Raw genomic sequence first — 22,311 nt, 5'->3', positions numbered from 1 at the left:
TTCTGAAAAAAAATTAGGAATAATTTAGAACCTTTTAAATTGCATAATTCTTTAAGAAATCATATATGGTAAGATTTTCTAGAACTTTCGAGGCAGAAAATACTTCTTATATTTTTTTCCTGACTATTCCAAAGCACAGACTATTCTATGATCTCATGAACATGTTTTAACAAAAGGATTTTTGAGTTGACATTTTTATTAATTTTTTGTTGGCTGACATGTTTAGATATAGAAAGAACTATAAACTGATGAATTTATTAAAGTGCCTCTGCGATGTATATAAAACTTCAGAATTTTTATTTCTAAATTAAATTTCTTAGTGAATAAGCAAAATGGTTTGAAATACTCCTTACTCTCTCTGTATTATGCATACAGGTAAACAAAAATTAAGTGAGGATATAAATTTAGTAAAAGCCCTAGTGAATCTTTCTGCTTCATCTGGTATAATGTGTACTGTAACTCACAGGACACTTTTGCTTTTTATATTCTTGTATATGTGTTTCACAGCATTTATCTTTTTGACTTTTTTTGTTGTGATTTGCATTGTTTTTGTTGAGGGTCTGTTTAATCCAGTCTAATTAAAAGTAATTTTATAAACATGCAGAAAGAAATACAAAATCATGATGAAGACGTTAATAGTAGTTCTGTTTTACATGAACATCATAAAAAAGAAAAATTCAGAGAATCCAGTAAAGATTTGAAATTTGTTAAAATGAGAAATACCTTCAAAAGGCATACATATGGAAATCAGGTAAAAATTCTACAAATTTAAAATAAATATATGTATATTCCCCAACTGTTTTCTATATTTATCAAATATAGTGAGTGATCAAATTACTTGAGAATTATATATGCAAATATATTTATAAGATGTCTTGTAGACTTTCAAAAACATAGATTAAAATGACTGTTTTTGTACCCACTGTTAAAAAAATAGCATTACTAGAGTTTGAAGAATGTTTTCTGTCCTTCCCTTCTTTTTACCCAAATTATTCTGTATTTTAGAATTTGTGTTAATAATTTTCTTGTTTTTCATTATAATTTTACCAGTTGAGTTTATTCCAAACAATATATCATGTTATTTACATATATGAATATTTTGTTTCATACAATTTATAGACATTTTTTGCTGTTATCTTTATTTCATTGTTTGACAGTATCACAATTATGTCCTCGATTACTGATAAGAATTTGAGATTCTTTTGTTGGTTGATTGGTTTATGAAATTATGAACAATGCACATTCTCATGTGAATCTTGATATGCATGTTTGGGCATTTCTCTAGCTTAAGGTTTACTCCTAGGATAGAAAATATGGGGCATGTTCATCTATACTAGGTAAAGCTCAACTCTTCACCTAAATGTTCTTAAAAATAAACATTACAACAGTAAATTTCCTATTTTTAAGGCTTTTTTATTGTATTGTAACTTACTATTTTTGAGTTTGTTTGGTTTGTAGCATGTATAATTCATATTGTAATTTATATAATTGTAAAAATATGTGTAGAAGGAAACAAAGAAAAAAGAAGATATTCAAAGAAATTATACTTTGAGGAGAAAACGCAGAAAAGAAACTGAGGGCAAGAATGATGTTGGACATGATACAATCAAAAGTTCCTTTAAAAAGCACATATATTACAGAGATCAGGTAAAATTTTAGATTCATCTCTTTCTTTTTCCTAATCTAACCTAGACAGATAAACATAGTTTTACGTTTTGTTAATGCATTAAATATCACTCATATGACTTATGAAAGGATCTCTTTTAATTAATCTAACATTAATGTTATAATTAACATGGTCACTAGTAGAAATATTTTAAATGAATACAAAAAAAATTTCAGTTAGTAATTAATATATTCATTTTAATTTTGTTTTTCATGAATATAACAACAAAAATTTTGGAAGGCAGATTGAATTCTTAAAAATCAAAAACATTTTAAAATTTGGTACGTAATTTGAATAATGCATTCTATTAGAAATTTGGTCATTAATCATGCTCTTTCCTAGTGTACATACCACTCATAATAAAAGTTTATCTTTTAAATTGGATTCTTCTTAGATAAATTATTCCGAAAATATAATTTAACTTTATGTTCTAAGCTGCAACATGTTTCTATAAGTTAAGCATTCCTAATCTATATATCACAAGCCCTAAAATGTTTTATGATCCAACACTCTGTAATGGATTCAGTGCTGTAATTTTGTGGCATGAAGCAGAAAATAACACATGAACTCATAGATTGCAATAAAAATTAGGACCTAGGCATAAAAATATTGTATAAAATTACACAAGCACACACACACACACACTCACACTTACACTCACATAGGCACAGTGACTCGTGGTCTATAATCCTAGGTACTCAAAGAGGCTGAGATCTGCAGATTATGCTTCAAGGTGAGCTCACACAAGAAAGTCCATTGAGGGTCTCTAGTTAAGTACTAAAAATGCCTTAAGTTGAGCTGTGGCTCAAGTGGTAGAACACTGCACTTGAACAAAGAAAAGAAGCTCAGAGACAGTGCCCAGATCCTGAGTTCAAGCCCCAAAACCAACACACACAAAAAAACTGTTTCTGTATATATTTGTGTATGTGTGTGAAATATACATAAAACATAAATGAATTTGTGTTTAGACTTGGGTCCTGTTCCAGAAATTTTATTATAAATATTCAGATATTCCAAAACTGAAAAAATTCAAAATGTGGAATATTTATGGTCCCAAGTATTTCAGATAAGGAATCTGCATATAAAGGTAGGTAGGTAGGTAGGTAGGTAGGTAGGTAGAAGGTAAGGTAGGCAGGTAGGCAGGCAGGCAGGCAGGCAGGCAGGCAGGCAGACAGACAGACAGAGACAGACATAGATATTTAAAAGGACATTCAGAACTGGGTGTTGGTGGTTTATACTTACAAACCTAGGTATTCTGGAGGCTGAGATCTGAGGATCGTGGTAAAGCAAGCCTAGGCAGACAAACCTGTGAAACTCTTCAGTTAACCAGCAAAAACTGAGAACTAGAGACTTGACTCAAGTGGTATAACAGAGCCATGAATGTAAAATCCCCAGTTAAAGCACAAGGCTCTAAATTAAAAAAAAAATTTGAGCAAATAAAGGAAGTTCAGAAAATGATAAATTTAAATAAAAGTTTTATTTATGGTAAACATAGGAACAATAACAAAAAAGAGGTATTAGAAAAGATTTAGTAGAGTTTAAAAAAAGTATTTGAGGGCTGGGAATGTGGTTTAGGGGTAGAGTACTTGCCTTGCATGCATGAAACCCTGGGTTCCATTCCTCAGTACCACATAAACAGAAAAAGCCAGAAGTGGTACTGTGGCTTAAGTGGTACAGTTCTAGCCTTGAGCACAGAGAGGCTTAGGGACAGTGCCCAGGCCCTGAGCTCAAGCCCCAGGACTAGCCAAAAAAAAAAGAAAAGTATTTGAAAGAAAGCTAGGCAACTGTAATCCTAGATACTTAGGAGGCTAAGATGTGAGGATCAAGATGTGAGGATCAAGATGTAAGGATCAAGGTTTGAACCCATGGAAGGCAGAGAAGTCTCATAAGACTCTTATGGCCAATTAACTACTCAAAAACCAAAAGTGGAGCTGTGGCTCAAAGTGGTAGAATCACTAGCCTTCAACAAAAGAACTCAGGGACAGCACCCAGGCCCTGAGTTCAAGCTCCACAACTGAGAAAAAACAAAAAGTACTTGAAAGAGCAGAGATCATAGTTCAGTTATCTAGTGTTTATTTGGCTCTTGGTTTTATCTGGCACTTTAAAAGGAAGAGAAGGACTTTAAGAAGTGTAAATATCAGATAAAAAGTCACAAAGTTGAAGTGTTTACTTTTTAAGGTTTTTCTCATAAAACCTTGATAAATAATTATGAGCACTTGTGCTGTAGCTAACATTGTATGAATGTGTTCTACTCTTTTTTATTATTATCTGTATTGGCAATGATCTTCAGTGCAGTGTTTTAAAGTTTTCTTACATGTATACAGAAAGAAATGAAGATTTCTGTTTTTGCTGATTATGCCAGTGAATCAAAAACCAAGGATATCAGGACAGATGTGGATATCATTGAAATGAAAAATGCCTTAAAGAGGCATATATATAGAACTCAGGTAAAACTTAGAGCACACTAAACGTTTTTATGCTCTTACATGTCTCTAGTATACCAAATTATAATTATATTTTAATATATTTAAATACAGTATGTTATTCCAAAGTATGTATAATAATATCAAAATAATTTCTTGGTTAATTTTCTATTATGAACAGTAATGTGTGAAGACATTTTGCATATTGTTAAGTTTTCTGCTGTTTATATCGTTGTAATGTCACAGATAAATTGTTTTTAAAGACTGCTATAATATTCCTAGATACCTGATGGTCTTATAGTTCCATTTAACTGGTTACACCACAACCTTTAATCTGTGATAAGCTTAAGAAAAATTATGGTTTTATAGATCATTCAGGTTTTTTTTGTTAATGTAAGATTACTTTTAGCAGTTTTATGCATTGAAAATAGAAGCCAAAGCCAGGCACCAGTGGCTCAAGCCTGTAATCCTACCTATTCAGGAGGCTGAGATCTGAGGATTGCGGTTCAAAGCCAGCCTAGCCAGGAAAGCCCCTGAGACTCTTATCTCCAATAAACCACTAGGAAAACCAGAAGTGGCGCTGTGGCTCAAGTGGTAGAGCATTCGCCTAGAGCTCAGAGACAGCGCCCAGACCCCAGAATTCAAGCCCCACAACTGAAAAAAAAAAAAAAATAGAAGCCAAAGAATTATCAGTCTTCTGTTTTTTTCTTAGTAACAAGATAGACCACATTTTCTATTGTTCTTGGACATTTATGATTTTCTTCTGCCAGTTGCTTACTCATCTTTCCCGGTTTTTTTCATTGGATTGCTTGTTTTTAAAGCTTTGTTTCTAGAAATTTCTGAAATCAGAATCTTTTCTTAATCATATTAGCAGATAATTTTCTAAGAATGTTTTTAAATGTTTTAATGTTGTTGCTGTTAATTATTTATTATTATTATTATTGTGCTGGGATTTTGAATTTAAGACCTAGTACTTCCTAAGTAGGTACTCTACCACTTGAGCCATACCCCAGCTCCTTCTGCTCTTGTACATGTTCAAATAAAACTTTTTGTTTGGGCCAGCTTGAACCATGATCCTCTTGTTTATACTTATGCATAGCTGGGACGACAGAGTATACCACAATGCCAACCTTCCCCCCCCCCCCCCCCCCCCCCCCCCCGTTGGTCGTGGGGCTTGAACTCTGGGCTTGGGCACTGTTCTTCAGCTCAAGACTCAAGCTCTACCACTTGAGCCATAGCACCACTTCCGGTTTTCTGAGTGGTTTATTGGAGATAAGAGTCTCACAGCCTTTCCTGCCCTGACTGGCTTTGAACCACGATCCTCAGCCTCCTGAGTAGCTAGGATTACAAGCATGAGCCACCACACCCAGCATGCCCAGCTTTTTATTAGCTAAAGTGGAATCTTACAAACAATTGTCATAGACTAATTTTGAACTGCAGTCCTGATGTGAGCTTCCAAGTAGCTAGGAGTACAAGCATGATTTATATTGCTCAGCTTTAATATTACTTAGTAACACAAATTAATTTTTAAAGAGGATTTTATTGTGGTGTTACATACATTCGAATATTATGCTTTGATCAGATTCACCCATTTACAGTACCCTTTTTTTTTTTTTTTTTTTAATTTTGGGGTCCGGTTGGGGCCTGAACTCTGGGCCTGGGTGCTGTCCCTCAGCTCTTCAGCTCAAGGCTAGCGCTCTACCACTTGAGCCACAGCACCACTTGTGGCTTTTTTCTTTTATGCTTATGTGGTGCTGAGGAGTCGAACCCAGGGCCTCAGGCTTGCAAGGCAAGCCTCTACCACTGAGCCACCTTCCCAGCCCCAGTACCCTTTCTTTTTAATTTCTTCTTTTAATTTGTTGTCAGAGGGGTTGCAATTACATAACAGAAGTTTTATTTATGATTGTATAGAGAACATGACTGTTCTCCCTTCCTCCCCCACCCCCAAGATTTTTGTTTGTTTAGGGTTCTATTTTTGGGGGTGGGGGTCTGGTCATGGGGCCTGAACTCTGGGCCTGGGCGCTGTCCCTCAGCTCTTCAGCTCAAAGCTAGCGCTCTACCACTTGAGCCACAGTGCCACTTCCGGCTTTTTTCTTTTTGCTTATGTGGTGCTGAGGAATCGAACCCAGGGCCTCATGCATGCAAGGCAAGCGCTCTACCACTGAGCCACCTTCCCCCCCTTGTTTAGGGTTCTTTATAGTTGTTTTTAGCAGTACCAAGATTTGGACTTGGCCTCACATTTGCTAAGTTCCTAAGGAACTTAACACTTGAGCCTTTTTTGTTTTAAATATTTTTGGATAAGGTCTCACATTTTTTGCCTAGATCAACCTCAAACTATTATCCTGCTACCTATTTCTGGCACATAGTTTGTTGGTTGAGAAGGGATTCTTGCTATTTTTAGCCCAGTCTGGCCTGGAAACTCCATCCTCCTGATCTCCTGAGCTTCCAGGATTAAAACCATGCATTATCATCATGCTCAACATAAACTAGTGTTAAAAGTAATAATTATTAAAGTAATAAGGACAGTACACCTTTTCATATCTTCAAAGTGAAACTGACCTTAAGTTATTCTAGTTTAGGAGAAAACAAGTGTTCATACTCATAAAAGTGCTATTACCATAAAATGGTGAAAGTTACTAATTTGAACAAATGTGGGTGTATCAGATTAATTATAGCTATTAATGTATTCCTGATTCTGTTTTGTATGTTTGGCTAAGTTTTTGTGCTTTTAAACTGAACTGTATTTTTCTACATGCTAACTTTTAATTATATGGTTACTGTTTTGTAGGCTGTCAGATACAACTGCATTAGAGTAGATAAACAGCCAGTATGCAATGGAGAGGTAAGGGAATTGGAGTAGCATGCTGATGGTGATGAAAACTTTGTCTTTGGTTATTTTTAGTAAATTTTTTTAATTTTTAAAGGAATGTATTACTTGCATGACAAAATTTCCTATTTAATTTGAAACGTGTCTCTAACCAAAAATGTAAAAGAAAAGTATAGTTCTTTCAAATCTAAAAAACAAAAATTCTCTATAGTCATAAACAGGATAAAAATTGAAATTTTTTACTTTGTGTTTTTGACAGGTGAAATTTGTTTATCAGATTGCAATTTTCATGTATTTCCAAAGTATATTATTCTCTGTTATTTATTATTTCAAACTTGGTGTTATTTTATGTTGTCTTTCTGAATATTTTTTATTTCTCAGTTAATTCATAGTTGTCACTTTTATTGATAAAAGTAATTTGACCAGAGACGAATTTTTTGAAAGTTTTAGAGTTACTTACATTAATGTGTATCATTAATAATGATTTTATATTTCTCTAACAATTTTCACAAATATTGATACTCTTAATATATTTAGATTATTCTAATAAACAGAGGAAAAAAACAATATAAGTTTATGCCTAAACGCTATGTAGCTATAGTTCTCATATTTCTGCATATTTCTTTTATGCTTTAGTTTGAGATGGATATTTCTTATTTTAGATCATTGAAAATTATAAATATAACAACATTTTTGCATTGCTTTCTACTTGTAAAATAATCATATACATCAACCTTTTTGGGGGTGGGGGGGGATTGGTGGTGGGGCTTGAACTCTGGGCCTGGACACTGTCCCTGAGCTCTTCAGCTCAAGGCTAACACTCTTACCACTTGAACCACGGCCACATTTCTGGTTTTCTGGTGGTTAATTGGAGATAAGAGTCTCACAGACTTTCTTGCCTGGGCTGGCTTTGAACCATGATCCTCAGATCTCAGCCTTCTTAGTAGCTAGGATTACAGACATAAAATACTGGTGCCTGGCTACATCTGCCTTTTGAATTACATAACTTTATCAAGTAACAAGGGCAATTATCTTCATGTTACTGATGAGGAAATTAAAGTTCCTCAATAATTCAAGAGTTGATCTCAGAATTTTACCTTTATGAATCATGCAGTTGTTTTTCTTTTAGATTAAGAATGCTGAATTTCCCAGAGGTGTATTAAATTTAATTGAAAGCCTCATAGAAGGACAGTTTTTTAATGAAGCAATTGAAGAACTTTCTTCTTTGCAAGCACATTACATCCCTCCTGTATGCCTTCTTCATGCTCTTCTAGAGAACATTCTGCAAGTAAGAACAGTCTTTAAGGGTTGCTCATGTTTTATCAAAAAAGAGAAGATAGCAATTTTTCCTTCTCATTTTACTAGGAAATGTTACCACTTTTTTCCTACTTCTGAAATATATCTAGGCACTATTCTGAAAGATTGTTACTATTTTCTCAGAACCCAAGAAATCTGATATTTCTCATGGCAGTAAAGAGTTTAATACAAAAATCAGATTTCAATGATCTAGTATGCTGTTTGGTAAATTACTTCATTAGACCCTGATAGTAATCACTTCACTCATGGTTATGCAGAGAGAATGAGCATAGTCCTTAGTAAACCATGTGAAGGGCTGTTGAGAGGTACCTATTGATTTGAAAATAAGACAAACAAAATATATCAGACTCAAAGTAAGTTAGAATATTGCTAAAAATATTCGTACCTTTGCTGCTTCTTAAGTGACTTTTCAGAACTATTATTCTCAATATTATGAAATAAAAACTGGATATTCCATATATACTAGTTGTTGTTTTGTTTTTGTTTTCTTTTGTTTTTTGGTGCTAGTCCTGGAGCTGGAACTCCAGTCCTGGTCACTGTCACTGCTCAAGGCTAGCACTTCCACTTGAGTCATGGCTTTACTTTGGGCTTTTGTTTTGGTAGTGAATTAGAAATAAGACAGAGACAAAGGGAGAGGCAGTACAAGACAATATGTTGGAAATGATCTGTGCAACTTGAAGTGGGGGTTGAAGGAGAAGGAAAGTGGGAGAAAAGTGAGGGAGGGGGTGACAAGTTCAACAAGAAATGTACATACTACCTTATGTAACCTCTCTGTACATCACCTTGACAATAAAATTTTTAAAAGATAGAATGATAAAACTGATTAAATCTATAAATAAGATAGAATCTTATTTTTTTTTAAAAAAATCTCAGAGCTTCCCTTCATCGGTTGAACTATGATCCTTGATCTCAGTCTTGTCAATAATTAGGGTTACAGGCAAGAGCCACCGGCACTCAACTCATAGTCTTGTAGTTTATAAGTATGCCTCATGACATTTCCATCTGACCTCCTTTGTCCAAAAAAAAAAAAATATATATATATATGTATATATAGATAGATCTATCTATCTATCTATATATGGGAAAACAATGTTAGGCCACAGTTAATTCTTCAGTTTTGGGGCTGAATTAGCTGGCAAATTGTACTTCTAGTATAGTGTTTTATTTGTTTGTTTATTTTTAAATAATAGGATAATATAGATACGTTTTCTGGTCGATACTTTCATATATTGTCAGCTCTTCTTCACTTACATCCTCCTTGGGAGTCACCAGCCATGTCAAGATATTACTTACAGTTGTTTCAGTGTCCAACATGTATGAAAGGATCCTGGTCTCTAGTAGAAGTACTTATCAGGTAAGGAATTTCACACATGAAGATGTTAAATTTTGTTGAGTATTCTTTTGTTGTTTTGTTTTTCTGGTTTATAGAAATTAGTTGAAGTAAAAATAGATAACATGTTTCTAATATTCTATTCCAAAGCATCCAGCTACCTGCCTTCCATTTTGTTAGCTTTAATTGTGCTGCTGACCTACAGGCCATAAAAATAAAAATTAAATTATTAATCACAGTTTAAAAAAAGAAAAACAAATGGGATTTTTTCAGCACTGTAATCTGAATAGTTCTTTTGTTGGTTTTTGTTTGGTTTGGTTTGGTTTGGTTTGGTTGGTGATGGGGCTTGAACTCTGGGCCTAGGAGTTATCCCTCAGGTCTTCAGCTCAAGGCTAGCTCTCTACCTAGCACCACTTCCGGCTTTTTCTGTTTATGTGGTGCTGAGGAATCGAACCCAGCGCCTCATGCATGCAAAGCAATACTCTACCACTGAGCCACCTTCCCAGCCCCGAATAGTTCTTATACTGTGTATTTTTATTAGATACTGAAAGATGTATATTTGTATTTTTAGAAAAAAAATTCTGCTTATAACTTATAAAAAAGGCAAGTTTGAGTCTACATAGGTTATGTTTGTCAATCATGTTTAAAAAAGAGTATAACAAAATCATGAAATAGACTTAATTGTAGAGCCCAATGTTATTTTTTAACAAAATTATAAATGTGCATATTTTTATGTTTTTAGTTTTTTGTTATAAAGATGATGTACAGAGGTGTTACAGTTACATAAGTCACTTAATGAGTATATTTTTTTTAAGAATATGCATCACATTTTGTAACTACAGTAATACAGTATTGCTTTGAAGTATTTTTTAATATTTTTTCAGCTAGAAATTTAAATTTTGAAACAGGATTCAGTTTATCCTGAATACATTACATCTTTCATGCCTCAGTACAAACTGTCATCTGCGTAGACTTCCCTTTTCTAAATATTACTGATTCCAAAAACCCTTAATGTTTTTTTCTTCTTTTCCTATAAGACCTAATCATTTTTCCATTTCTACTCAGTGCTCTACTTACTATCTCTCTTATGTCTGCAAAGATCTTTCTTTTTGTCTAAGTGTCTGAACAACTCTATAGTAGAGAAAAAAAAGGGTATTTAATTAACCAGCTGAAAGCTAGCTTCTTGAGATCATTGTAATTCACTTTATATAAACTTAGTTGTAATATATTTGAAGTGAATGAATCCATTACCTACCCTGCATTTGTTATTTCAGCAAATGTTCACCAGACACTACACACTGTAGGAATAAAAAGATAAAATTAAAATTTCTATGTTTGAAATGTAACCAAGATATAACAGAATACCATCACAACAGTATTAGCCCATAGGTAGAGACAATATGGTTTTGATGGGTAGAATCCTTTTTAATTTCTGTGTTTTTTTTTTTAACTGCCATTGCCTTGATTTTAAAGTTTCAATGTCTTCTCACACTGTAATAGCTACTTGGTCTTTGTGTGTGTGTGTGTGTGTGTGTGTGCGCGCGCGTAAACAAGGTCTCACATCTCACACTTACTAGGCATCTATATTCTATCACTTGATCTAGTGATCTTGATTCTTTGTCTTCAAGTGCCCCAGTATGCGCTTTCCAAAATGATTTTGTCATATTTCAGATTAAAGGCCCTTTATTGACTTACATCTAGAAGACTGTTTCCATTTCTTAGGAAAACATATAACACCAAACAGTGTGATGTTAACATGCCTCTAATTCCAGCATTCATGATGCAGGAAAATTGCCAGCCTTTCTTCTTTAGCCAAGACACTTTTAAAAAACAAATAAACAAACAAACAAAAAAAAAGCATGAACAAATACCAAATCATGTAAAACTGTTACATACACCTCCATTCTCATCTTTACTTCCCCAAATATGTACGTTAACTAGTGCCATTTCTTTTCCCTTTACCCTTATGTTTTATCTGCTAAAGAATATACCTACATTGCTGCCACCTTACAAACATGTAGCTACTCTTAATTACCATTTTAACATGTCACATATCATTTCCTATCTCCTGTCTACCTGTTCCTGAGTTGTTACTCACATCAGTCTTAAACGCAGGTGCTGTTTCACACATCTTAAACGCAGGTGCTGTTTCACACATTGATCTAGTGACTAGATCATAATAATGCTTAAAAATAACATAAAAGCTCCTAGAATTGCTCGGATGAATTAATAGATGCTACAGGAGAGGGAATTAGGGCAGTTTAAAAGTAGACTTCTTAAAAAGCAGAAATACCCAGGTTTTGTAAAAAAGTAGTTGTGATTTAGGGTGTTTGGGGCAGGATGGTACTTCAGAGAAGTGATGAGAACATAAATGAGCTGCATAATGTTCCTTCTGCTTTTGTATGTATTTTTTTTTTTTTTTTTTTTGGTCCAGTTGTGGGGCCTGGACTCTGGGCCTGGGCACTGTCCCTCAGCTCTTCAGCTCAAGGCTAGCGCTCTACCACTTGAGCCACAGCGCCACTTCCGGCTTTTTTTCTGCTTATGTGGTGCTGAGGAATCGAACCCAGGGTCTCATGCATGCAAGGCAAGCGCTCTACCACTGAGCCAACTCCCAGCCCTGTATGTATTTTAATATACTATAATATTTAAAGCAAGAAAGAAAAGAACTTTAGTATCTATGTTGTCCCTTTTCAGAAATACTAGAAGGCATACCTCTACTTTTACCTAGTTAATTGGATATCAGAGTCTCACGGACTTTACTGCCCAGCTGGCTTTTTACCACAATCCTCAGATCTTAACCTACTGAGTTGTTAGGGTTCTGTGCATGAGCCTACAGTGCCCAGCTTTATATTTTAACAGAAGGAATTTTATTACAGTTCCAACATTTTAAAAAATATTTTGTCCACATATTGCTTAGTGATTTTGTTTCTGTATTATGGATTGTTGGATTCATATTTTTCAGGTCTTGCCTTTTCAATGAAAGTTTTTGTCATCAAATTCCAGAAAGTATTGGCTCTAAGGTACTCTACCTTACACTGCTCAAATTTTTCTTCAATTTAATTGAAACTGAGGTCCGGAATTTGAGTCAAAAGTAAGTTTTAATAACAAGAAACAACAGTTTTGTGTATCTTTGTTTTATTTATGTTTTTATAATCATTCGAAATCATACTTCTAGAAAGTCACCTGTTTTTGTCTTCAAGTAGATTTATTTTAAAGAACATTTTCGGGTAAACCCCAGTACCCTTCTTTATTTTCTTTATTTCATATTTTTTATTACATTTTATTTGGATTAGTATTGTTGTCTTTCATGATTAATATATTTTTTAATTTTTTAGTAACTCAGTACCCAAGTGAGAAGTTATCCTAAACAACTATTTATAATGCCAGTAAGTTTTGTAGTTTTAAACTACAAAATAAATTACTGGGCTTTTTAAGCTTAGACCATTTTTTGTATGTCTAATGTTGATACATTATCACCTTTGTCCAAAAATTGCTAACATTTTTTTCAATCTTACAAATGATATTATTAACACTCACAATTAAACTGGACATAAAGGTTCACTTTTTGTTCGGATTTTTATTAGGTTGTATGACTGGTCAGATTCTCAGAGTCTGAAAATAACAGGAAAGGCAATTCCTCTTGAAATCTTCTGGTCAGGAAGTGAGACCTCAGGGCTTTTGACCAAGCCAGTAAATCTGCTTTTGGAATGGACTATATATTCTCACAAGGAAAAATGCAAGTCAAATGATGTAAGTAGATTAATTTACAAATAAATATTGGTCCATAGATAAACTGTATTTGGTTCTTTTTTTTAATCTGTAGGTCCCACATCCATGGATTCAACCATAATACATAAAATATTTGGAAAAAATGCTCTGTATTGAACATGTACAGACTATTTCTTGACATCCTCAAACAGTATATTGTTAAACTATTTATGCAATGTTTGATCAGATTAGGTATTATAAGTAATTTAGAGATGATTTGAAGTGTTTGGAAGGATATACTATTTACTGTTATTTACTGTTAGGGGTTTGAACAGCCATGAGCTGAGTCCTAGAACCAGTCCTCTGAAGGATTGCAGTACCTTCTCCCATTACAGAATAATTATTTGAAAAAGTTAAAATAAATCCAATCATTGGGGGTTTTGGTTTTGGTTTGTGGTTGTTTTTTTTTTGTTAGTGTGTTTTGGGTTTTTTGCTAGTTCTGAGGCTTGAGAGCTAAGTGCCTAGACACTGTCCTCGAGCCTCTTTGTGCTCAAGGCTAGTGCTATACTACTTGAGCCATACCTCCATTTCCAGCTTCTTCTGAGTAGTTGATTGGAGGTAAGTGTCTCATGGACTTTTCTGCCTGGTCAGGCTTCAAGCTACTCAGCCTTCTGAGTAGCTAGGATTATAGGCATGAGCCACTGGCTCCTGGCTATGTCATTGTTTTATATTTAGTGTGTCTGTCCTTCAGGTCCTTCTTTATCTCTTATTTAGATCTATAATTATTTGATCATCGTGTCTAAATTTATAATTAGTTTTAAGTCCTTTAGTACAGTGTATTTCATTTTATAAGGATATTAAAGGAAGAACAGAAGAATCAATCCATACAATTCTTGGAGTGGTAGTACAGTAAAAAGTAGACTTGGTTTTTATTTGGTTTAGTGTTTTGGTCCTTTGGTGGGTTTAAGCTTACCTTGTTTGCCAGGCATTTTTGCTTTCATTACTTCTTTAATAGGATGTCCTGGACCGTGATCATCCTGTTTATTCTTTACTCATAATTGAGATGACAAGTGCTAACAATTGCACCCAATTTTTTAATGATTGCAATATGGAGTCTTGCAAGCTTTTTGCTCAGGCTGGCCTGGCAGTTGTGGCCCTCTCAGTCTTTCAAGTAGATAGAATTATAAATACAAGCCACTGTACCGGCTATAATCAAAATTTTGATTGTTTTTTAACCTTTGCTGTTTGGTAAGTTATATTCTGAACTCTTTCTTCAAAGATTTTGCCTGTCATAGAAATTTAACCAAAATGTTTTCAATGTATTTTGTTCTTGCCTGAATTGGAAAAGTAAATGCAATAAGACAGTTTGTAAAGTGTTAAGCTGGATCTCAACATAAATATAAATATTTATGTAAATTTGAGTTACATGAAGAAAGACATTTTGGAAAAATAGGGTACCAAAATTTAAGCTGTCTTCTACTAACAAGACAGTAACCCCAATTAAAAGTATACATGAGTTTTTAAGTCAATTCACAAATATAAAATAATCACTCCATGAAGAGAATATGAAAATTGTAAAATATATAACAGTTTTATAGTAAGACTCATTGTATCCTAACAGTCATTTCTTACAGTAGCCTATGAGAATACTGATAATTTGATTTTATAAGTAGTAAAACTAAAAAAAAAAATCAAAAAGGTTAAAATAAATATTGTAAGTTTGCAAGGCAATTGAATTTTATTTTTAAGACTCACTAGACAATGCAATCTAGTCTTTATGATACTGTGTTTATTGTTAAATAAATTAGAGTATAATTTTTTTCTCTGCTTTTTAAACCTGTAATTTAAAATATATTAGGTTGCTTAGAATCCAATGGGAAGAGTTTATTCTTGTCTATAGAAAGAGAGTTTTGAAGTACTAAATTTTAGTTGACTGTGACATTATTAAATTATATTCAAATCTCTGTTCTATTTAGACAGTTTGATAAGAAAAATCTATTACATGTTAGCTGGGGAATAAAATGGAAAAATTTTGTGCAATAAAATCTTAGTGTATAAAGAGAAAAATGGAGCTAGGTGTGTTGGTTCATGCTTTTAATCCTAGCTACTTGGGAGGAATTCCAAAGAATATTGTGGTTTGAGGCCAATCCAAGCATAAAGTTAATGAGACCCCCATCTCAACTAACAAATTGTATGTGAATCATGTCTGTAATCTTCACTCAGTGGGGAGGTATAGGTAGAAAGAGCACAGTTCATGGCCATGTCTGACATCAAATATAAGTCAGATCCTAACTGAAAATAATCAAACCAGAAAGGGCTGGACACTATAGCACAAAGTGGTTGGGTGTCTTCCTAGAAAATACAAAGCTCTTGGTTCAAAAATTCAAACTCTGGCAAATAAAGAAAACATGTAAAACATACAGCATTTTAAATATATTCTGAAATAGTTATTTATCATCCACCCAAACCAGTCTATACTTTGTGGTACATTTTGAATGAGTACCTAGTAAATACTTGTGACCTTTCTCCTCTGAAAGTAGTCTTTGAGGTTCTACTGTCGATTTGTGTGTGTGCACGTGCATGTTGTATCATTAATTTCTGCTCCCCTCTCTTTAATTCTTTTACTTCTGTCTTTCCAATGGTTGGCTCTTTTTTCTTTTTAGTCTTTTTTATTTGTTACCTTTGCAATTCAGTTTGACCTTCATTCTATTGATTTTGGTGCTTTATTTGTAGGATGTGTTTACTTCTGTTTCTGTTAAGTTTGATTTTTCCTTTGCTATAAAGACATATTTTAAAGAGGTGTTTTAAAGTTCCTAAATGGATGGATTCTTGTTTTGTGAATGAAAGTTAAGTGTGTTTTCCTAACTGTTAAGTTACAGTTAAAGAATGCTTTATATGATTTCTGACTTCTGGAAATTAATGAACTGTAGGCACCACAATGTGTTTTCTCTAGTTTCCAGTGCTTTTGGTCACCTACTAGATTAAGTTTAACAATTGTTTCAATCACCTCTTCTGAATCTAATTTATAGATGTATTTTATTTAACAGTTTATTCTTTGTGTATGGTAATTCTAACTGGTGGTCATGTAAATGGTAGTTATAATCCCATAATCAGCAGTTAGGCCATATTTTCTTCAAAAACAGTGAACAGTACTTAGGTATCAGTCTGGTATCAGACTGCCAATAAAGTTGACTAGGTTGTAAGAAAGAATAACGTCTTCCTCAAATATTTCTTCAGTTTTGTTTTTTTCCTGTACTATTTAAATTTTGACTGAACTTATACTTCCTCTACATGTCATGCTTCCATGGGTGTGTGTGTGTGTGTATTTTCTATTCGTGCAGCATTGTATGTAAGTGTTTGAACCCTGTCCCCCATCCTCTATAGTACTGGAGTTTGAACTCAAAGCCTTGCACTTGCTAGAGGTGCTTGCTCTGCACTCTACCACTTTGCCACTTGAGCTTAACTTTTAGTCTGGCTTTTTGATGTTTATTTTGAAGGTGGAGTTCTGTAAAGTTTTTGGCCAAGACTGTCCTCGAACCACCATCTTTGGATCTTGGATCTGTTGAGCTAGAATTACAGTTATGAGCACCAGCGTCTGACTCATCAAACTTTACTAGTTTTCTTCTTTGTTATCTAATGTTTTTTAACATGACCATTGAGGATTCTTTTAAATTATTATCTTTAAGTAGTTGTGTAGAGGTGTTTGTTTTCCTCTGTGACTTTTATCGTTTCTAGTACTTAAAGAATTTTCAGTTTTCTTTTTAATCTGTCCAATTATTTCTACATCCAAGGTCTTGTGTTGATCTGTTCTTATTATTGTTTCTACTATTTCTCTTTTATTATGTGCTATAAATTGCATTTGAAGAAATATTTGTTGAAACAATTTTTGGCAAAAAAAATCTAATAATCTTTTCCCAACCAGACTTCTCATCCAATGTTTATGTCTGAGCAACCCTCTACAGTCCAAATGAGTTTAAAGACTACAAATACATGGAGTTTTGCTTTTGATTTACTCAAGTGTGAAGTCTATTAGTATCTTATTAAGTAAGAATTAGGACTTGGTCAGGCACTGGTGGCTCATGGTTGTAATCCTGACCATTCTGGAGGCTGAGATTTGAGGAGTGTGGTTCAAAGCAGTCTGAGCAGGAAAAGTTCATGAGACTCTTATCTAATTAAGCCATCAAAAAACTGGAAGTGCGGGGCTGGGAAGGTGGCTCAGTGGTAGAGCACTTGCCTTGCATGCATGAGGCCCTGGTTTTGATTCCTCAGCACCACATAAGCAAAAAGAAAAAAGCCGGAAGTGGCTCTGTGGCTCAAGTGGCAGGGTGCTAGCCTCAAGCTGAAGAGCTGAGGGACAGCACCCAGGCCCAGAGTTCAGGCCCCCCACGACCGGACCCAAAAAAGAAAAAAAAAACAAAAAAAACTGGAAGTGGAACTATGGCTTAAGTGGTACAATTCTAGCCTTGAGTGGAAATAGCTAAAATACAGACTCTGAATTCAAGCCCCAGGAAGTAACACACACACACAAAAATAAAAAGTAGCTAAAAACATATTTTAAAAATTCTCAATACAAGAGAAAGTATGTGGCATAATACAAATGTTAATTAATTCAACCTTACTATTATACAATGGATACACACACACACACACACACACACACACATATGCCCTTATCTCAGAAAATTTTCTATTCCTTTCCTCTAAAAGCCAAAAAGCAAAATTCTGTATATTAGGTGTTTTGATAGTAGCAGCCTAAGGAATTAGGGCAAGATTTGTTAGCTTTGTGGGCTTTGTTTGGCTTTGAAAACCTGTATGAATGTGCAAGTAGGCAGAAAAATTATAATACTCAACCAGAATAGAGCCCATTGCTAGAATATACAGCATTGTCACTGCAGTATAATACTTCTAATCTAAAACCTATAGTTTCTCTATAAATTATTTTCTTTTTATACAATAGTCATTCAAAGCTATTTGTTATTGAACCATTATATAAATGAAGTTGCTCATCTATACTGAAATCAGTAATGAAACTACCAGTTTCACAGTTGCTAAATCATTAGAGGACAACAAAGATAACTCTGGAAATAGTAATGTAAATAATAACAGATTTACACATATTTGAAGTTTTTTTGGAGATTTATAAATAAAGCCATTTGAGAAGCAATCTGCAATAAATTGTAGCATCAGTTTAATATGAAAACTGGTTTTAAATTTTGTAAATTAATATTTAACATTTGAATTGTTTAAATTTACATAAACTGCTTTTTTTATTATAATACCTTTCTCCTAGAATTCATTCTTGTACTTAATTAAATCTTTTTTGGCAGTTTTTAGTTTCAGAATTCCATGCATGTTCACAGACATCATTTTCTGTACTGTAAAGCATTTGTTTCTTGATTTGCAGAGTTGAAGCATTCAATTTAAGTCATTAGCTAAACAGAAGTCCTCAGTTTATGCTAATATTGTTTTGTCATAATGTCAATCAGAACATATTACAGAGTGACACGATGGCAGTGAATTTCATTGTCATTAATCAGAGAAAGCTTTGGGCTCTCCTTGGCAAAGAACAGAGGTATGGGTTATGGAAGAGGTACGAATTTTATGAAGCTTTAGTGGCTAGTCCCATTTTTTTCCCTTGAAATGCCCTCAAGTGCTATTTAAGCATAACTCTATAATTATAGGTGGAAATGGAGGCTAGATTGAATTTAAAGATAAGGAAATTGAAACTAAAGTTTAAGTAACTTATTTAAGGTGTCACAGCCCATGACTAGAGGCCAAGTTTGCTACATACTTTCTCATTTTCAAATGCCAAGCTTTAAAACATGAAGAGGTACATTGTGTGCATTATGTTTGCATCTTTCCAACAGAATAGTTTGTCTTGTCTCACAGGGAAACATCGTAGAAATCCCTAACCTAAGAGTTAGGAGGCAAATTTTGTTGTATATTATAAAGTAGTCAATTTGTGAATAATTGCCAAGTTTACAAACTAGAGATTGCTTGTACTGGCAAATAACAGAGAATGGTATTGACAGAAAGTCTGATAATAGAATTTAACATGTTAGATGCTCTAAGGTAAATTGGCATTTGTAAATTGTCTTTAGTTATTTTTTTGTTAATTCATTTTCTCCTCTTTGATCTATAGCAAACAAACATTTCAGCACTTCAGGATTCCAAGAAGCTTTATTTCCCTTGATGATTTATTTGCTATTTTCTTACTAATAGACTTCTGGAGCATACATATTTACCAAACTAGAAAATAATAGCATTGTTTATAAACTGTAAAAGTGACAGTAAATAAAATCTGTAGTACAGTGTCTTAGTCCTGTGGCTATAGTGTTTTAGCTAAAAATATAGTGTGAAGGTTTGGGTGTGGTTGGGCACACCCAAACCTAGCTGCTTAGGAGGCAGACAGGCGAATATAAGTTTGACGTCAGCCTGAGCAAAATTAGCCCAGGTTTGAAACACTATCTCAAAAACTAAGAATATAGCTCAAGTAGAGTGCTTGCCTCATAAGCTTAAGCCTTTGCATTCTATCTTTTAGTGCTCCAATGAATATGTATATATGTACATACCTATGTATGCATCTATATAATGAAAGGATTAAAAACTAGACTTGAAAGTGTCTTTGTAGGTAGAAATTTACTAATGTAGATGTGCATGTTTAGGTGGTGATACACAGATAAGAGTAACTTTGGCAGGCTGTTCCTTATCTAGGTCTAGTTACTCTTCAAAATCATTAAAGAAAACCTTTTATCATCTCTAACTGCTTGGTAACTTTAATATCACAGTAATAGTCATATTGAATTGCAGTTTCAGGTCTAAGTAAACCTAGATTTATTTATTTTTATTTCATCTTATTTTTATTCCAGTACCAAGGCTTGAACTCAGGACCTCAAGTTTTCACTCAGCTTTCTTGGTTTCTTGCTTGTGGCTGGTGCTTTGCTGCTTGAGCCACTTGCAGTCTAGGTTCTCAAAGATTTTTCTGCCCAGGCTGGCTTCAGTCTGAGATAGCCTCATGTGGCTCACACCTGCTTTCTTAGACACTTCAGTGCATCCTCTTTTTTTTATATGAGCCTTATATCTATAGGCTAATGTCTTTGATTCCTGACTCAAGAGATTTAGGACTTGATATCAAGTGATACTCATTTACTATATATTTGATGGGGATCACTCTCAGAAATCAAAATTTACCATTCTCTTCTTTCCCGAGTAATGCAACTGCTGATATACACATTGTATTGGGAAGAATACTTTGTAGTATATATAAAAACAGAATGAATTTAATTAGTTTATTTTTACTGTTTTGTATTATGTTCTTTTGATAACATGTGTGAAGATAAGTACTAACTGGCTCAGACTGATAATACCTGTTGGCATTATAAAGATTGGTATTGCTTTCCTGCAAAGTTATCTAGACTGGCATTGGACCCTAGTATTCCAGATCATACCTAGGAAATATTGGTGCTGCTGATGGGATGGGACATTCATTTTCTACCTCCCATGACACACAACTGAAATGCCAGACTTAAACTAGGCTTGTTAATCAAGTTGGGAGAGAGTGGTATAGTTGTCCACGCATGAATTCAGACCTCATGGGACCAGCCCATTTACTGTGGTCTTAGAACACATCTAAACAAGGGTATTGCTTCTGTAAGTTCTAAAATGCAGCTTAAATCTTGTAAGCTCCATGCTTTAATATCCTAGGTTATAACATCAGCCCTGCCAGAATTCAGCCTAGTGTTCCAGAGTGATAGGGTGCTGGAGGACCTGAGCATCTGCTACTGATCCTTTGTTTAGGCAAGCCTGATACATGTGCTGTTTAACTATTTGTATTGGTACATCAGAACTGAAATAAAATATCCATTTTGAAGTCATTTGTATAATGGCATCGTAAGGAATAATTTTATAATTAAATGTTACATATACTTATTAAAAACTTGTTTGGTGGGAGCAGGAAAAAGAACAGTAGCCAGAGGATTCATATTGCTAGGTATTTCTCTCACTAATCCCATATATGTTATTAGAACATACAGTTATAGTATTTGGATGCTATAATACTTATTAAAATCTTTTCATATATTTTAAATTTGTTTGTTGTTAATTTAACAAGTTTTTTCATATATAACATACCTAGACAGCATATAGCAATAATATAGGAATTTCAACAAAATTAACTGTCACTTTGATAAAGAGTTTATATTTCAAGGTGTTTAAAAATATTTTTATACTTCTCAGTTTCATAGTTTATTCTGATTTTGTAGATTAGAAAAATAGTTTTAAGTAGCAGGGTAAAACATACTGAAAATGTTTTAAGCATTGCTATATTTCTTAGAAGAATTTAACAATACTTATTCTAAAAGTGAAAATATAAGGAGATGGAAGGGGAAGAGAAAGGACAAGGAGGAGTGTGTAAGTGAATGATGCTCAACTTTTTATTATGTTTTTCAAGTCACGTTTTTTGAAAATGCCATTTAAAGAATAGTTCTGTATTTGAATGGTAAGGATGACAGATCTGTCCTTTGTAGCCATATAACTTTAATAGAAATCCACAACAGCCACTTACTTAATAATTAATACTTAATAAAAATACTACCTGATAAAAGCATCTTGTTTCATTGTATACTATCATACATACTTGTTTTTTAACTACTTTGCCAAATACAAATTGGGTAATCCTAATCCTAAATACCTTAAAATACAAAATTTATTGAACACCAACATATGCTACAAGTGAAAAATGCACACCTGTGTTCATGTGATAGGTCACAAAATGTAGGCCCACTACAGTTGTTTATAGTTACCTTCAAATTATATGTATAAGGTGTGTATAAAATAGTGATTAGACTATACTTAGACTTGGATCTTTTCTCCAAAATCACTGCAAAGTTTTACTGTGTGTATGTATTTAAATTCGGAAACCTTCGTAGTCTTACTGTGTGTGAGTGTGTGTGTGTGTGTGTGTGTGTGTGTGTGTGTGTGTGTGTGTGTGTACTGGTTCTGTGACTTGAACTCCGTCTTGTACTCTTGCTTAGCTTTTTTG

General features: G+C 33.8%; 1 protein-coding gene across 4 annotated transcripts in view; it reads left to right on the top strand.

The window, feature by feature from the left end:
* Positions 1 to 22,311, top strand: part of Slf1 (SMC5-SMC6 complex localization factor 1) — a 62,876-nt gene that overhangs the window by 24,734 nt on the left and 15,831 nt on the right. For 3 of the 4 annotated variants that reach the window (XM_042690968.1, XM_042690969.1, XM_042690967.1), the window contains exons 7-14: positions 605 to 751; positions 1,507 to 1,647; positions 3,991 to 4,113; positions 6,878 to 6,931; positions 8,046 to 8,204; positions 9,424 to 9,587; positions 12,526 to 12,654; positions 13,148 to 13,313. In XM_042690968.1, coding sequence (XP_042546902.1) covers positions 605 to 751; positions 1,507 to 1,647; positions 3,991 to 4,113; positions 6,878 to 6,931; positions 8,046 to 8,204; positions 9,424 to 9,587; positions 12,526 to 12,654; positions 13,148 to 13,313 — 1,083 coding nt within the window. The remainder of the gene's footprint in view (positions 1 to 604; positions 752 to 1,506; positions 1,648 to 3,990; positions 4,114 to 6,877; positions 6,932 to 8,045; positions 8,205 to 9,423; positions 9,588 to 12,525; positions 12,655 to 13,147; positions 13,314 to 22,311) is intronic. The other variant, XM_042690970.1, reaches the window with a different exon arrangement.

The sequence above is a fragment of the Dipodomys spectabilis genome, unplaced genomic scaffold (assembly GCF_019054845.1).
Source record: "Dipodomys spectabilis isolate Male_0828 unplaced genomic scaffold, ASM1905484v1 ptg000140l, whole genome shotgun sequence".
NCBI classification, from domain to species: Eukaryota; Metazoa; Chordata; class Mammalia; order Rodentia; family Heteromyidae; genus Dipodomys; species Dipodomys spectabilis.
The sequence above is the reverse complement of the archived record's forward strand: the minus strand, read 5'-3'. Positions and strand labels throughout refer to the sequence as shown.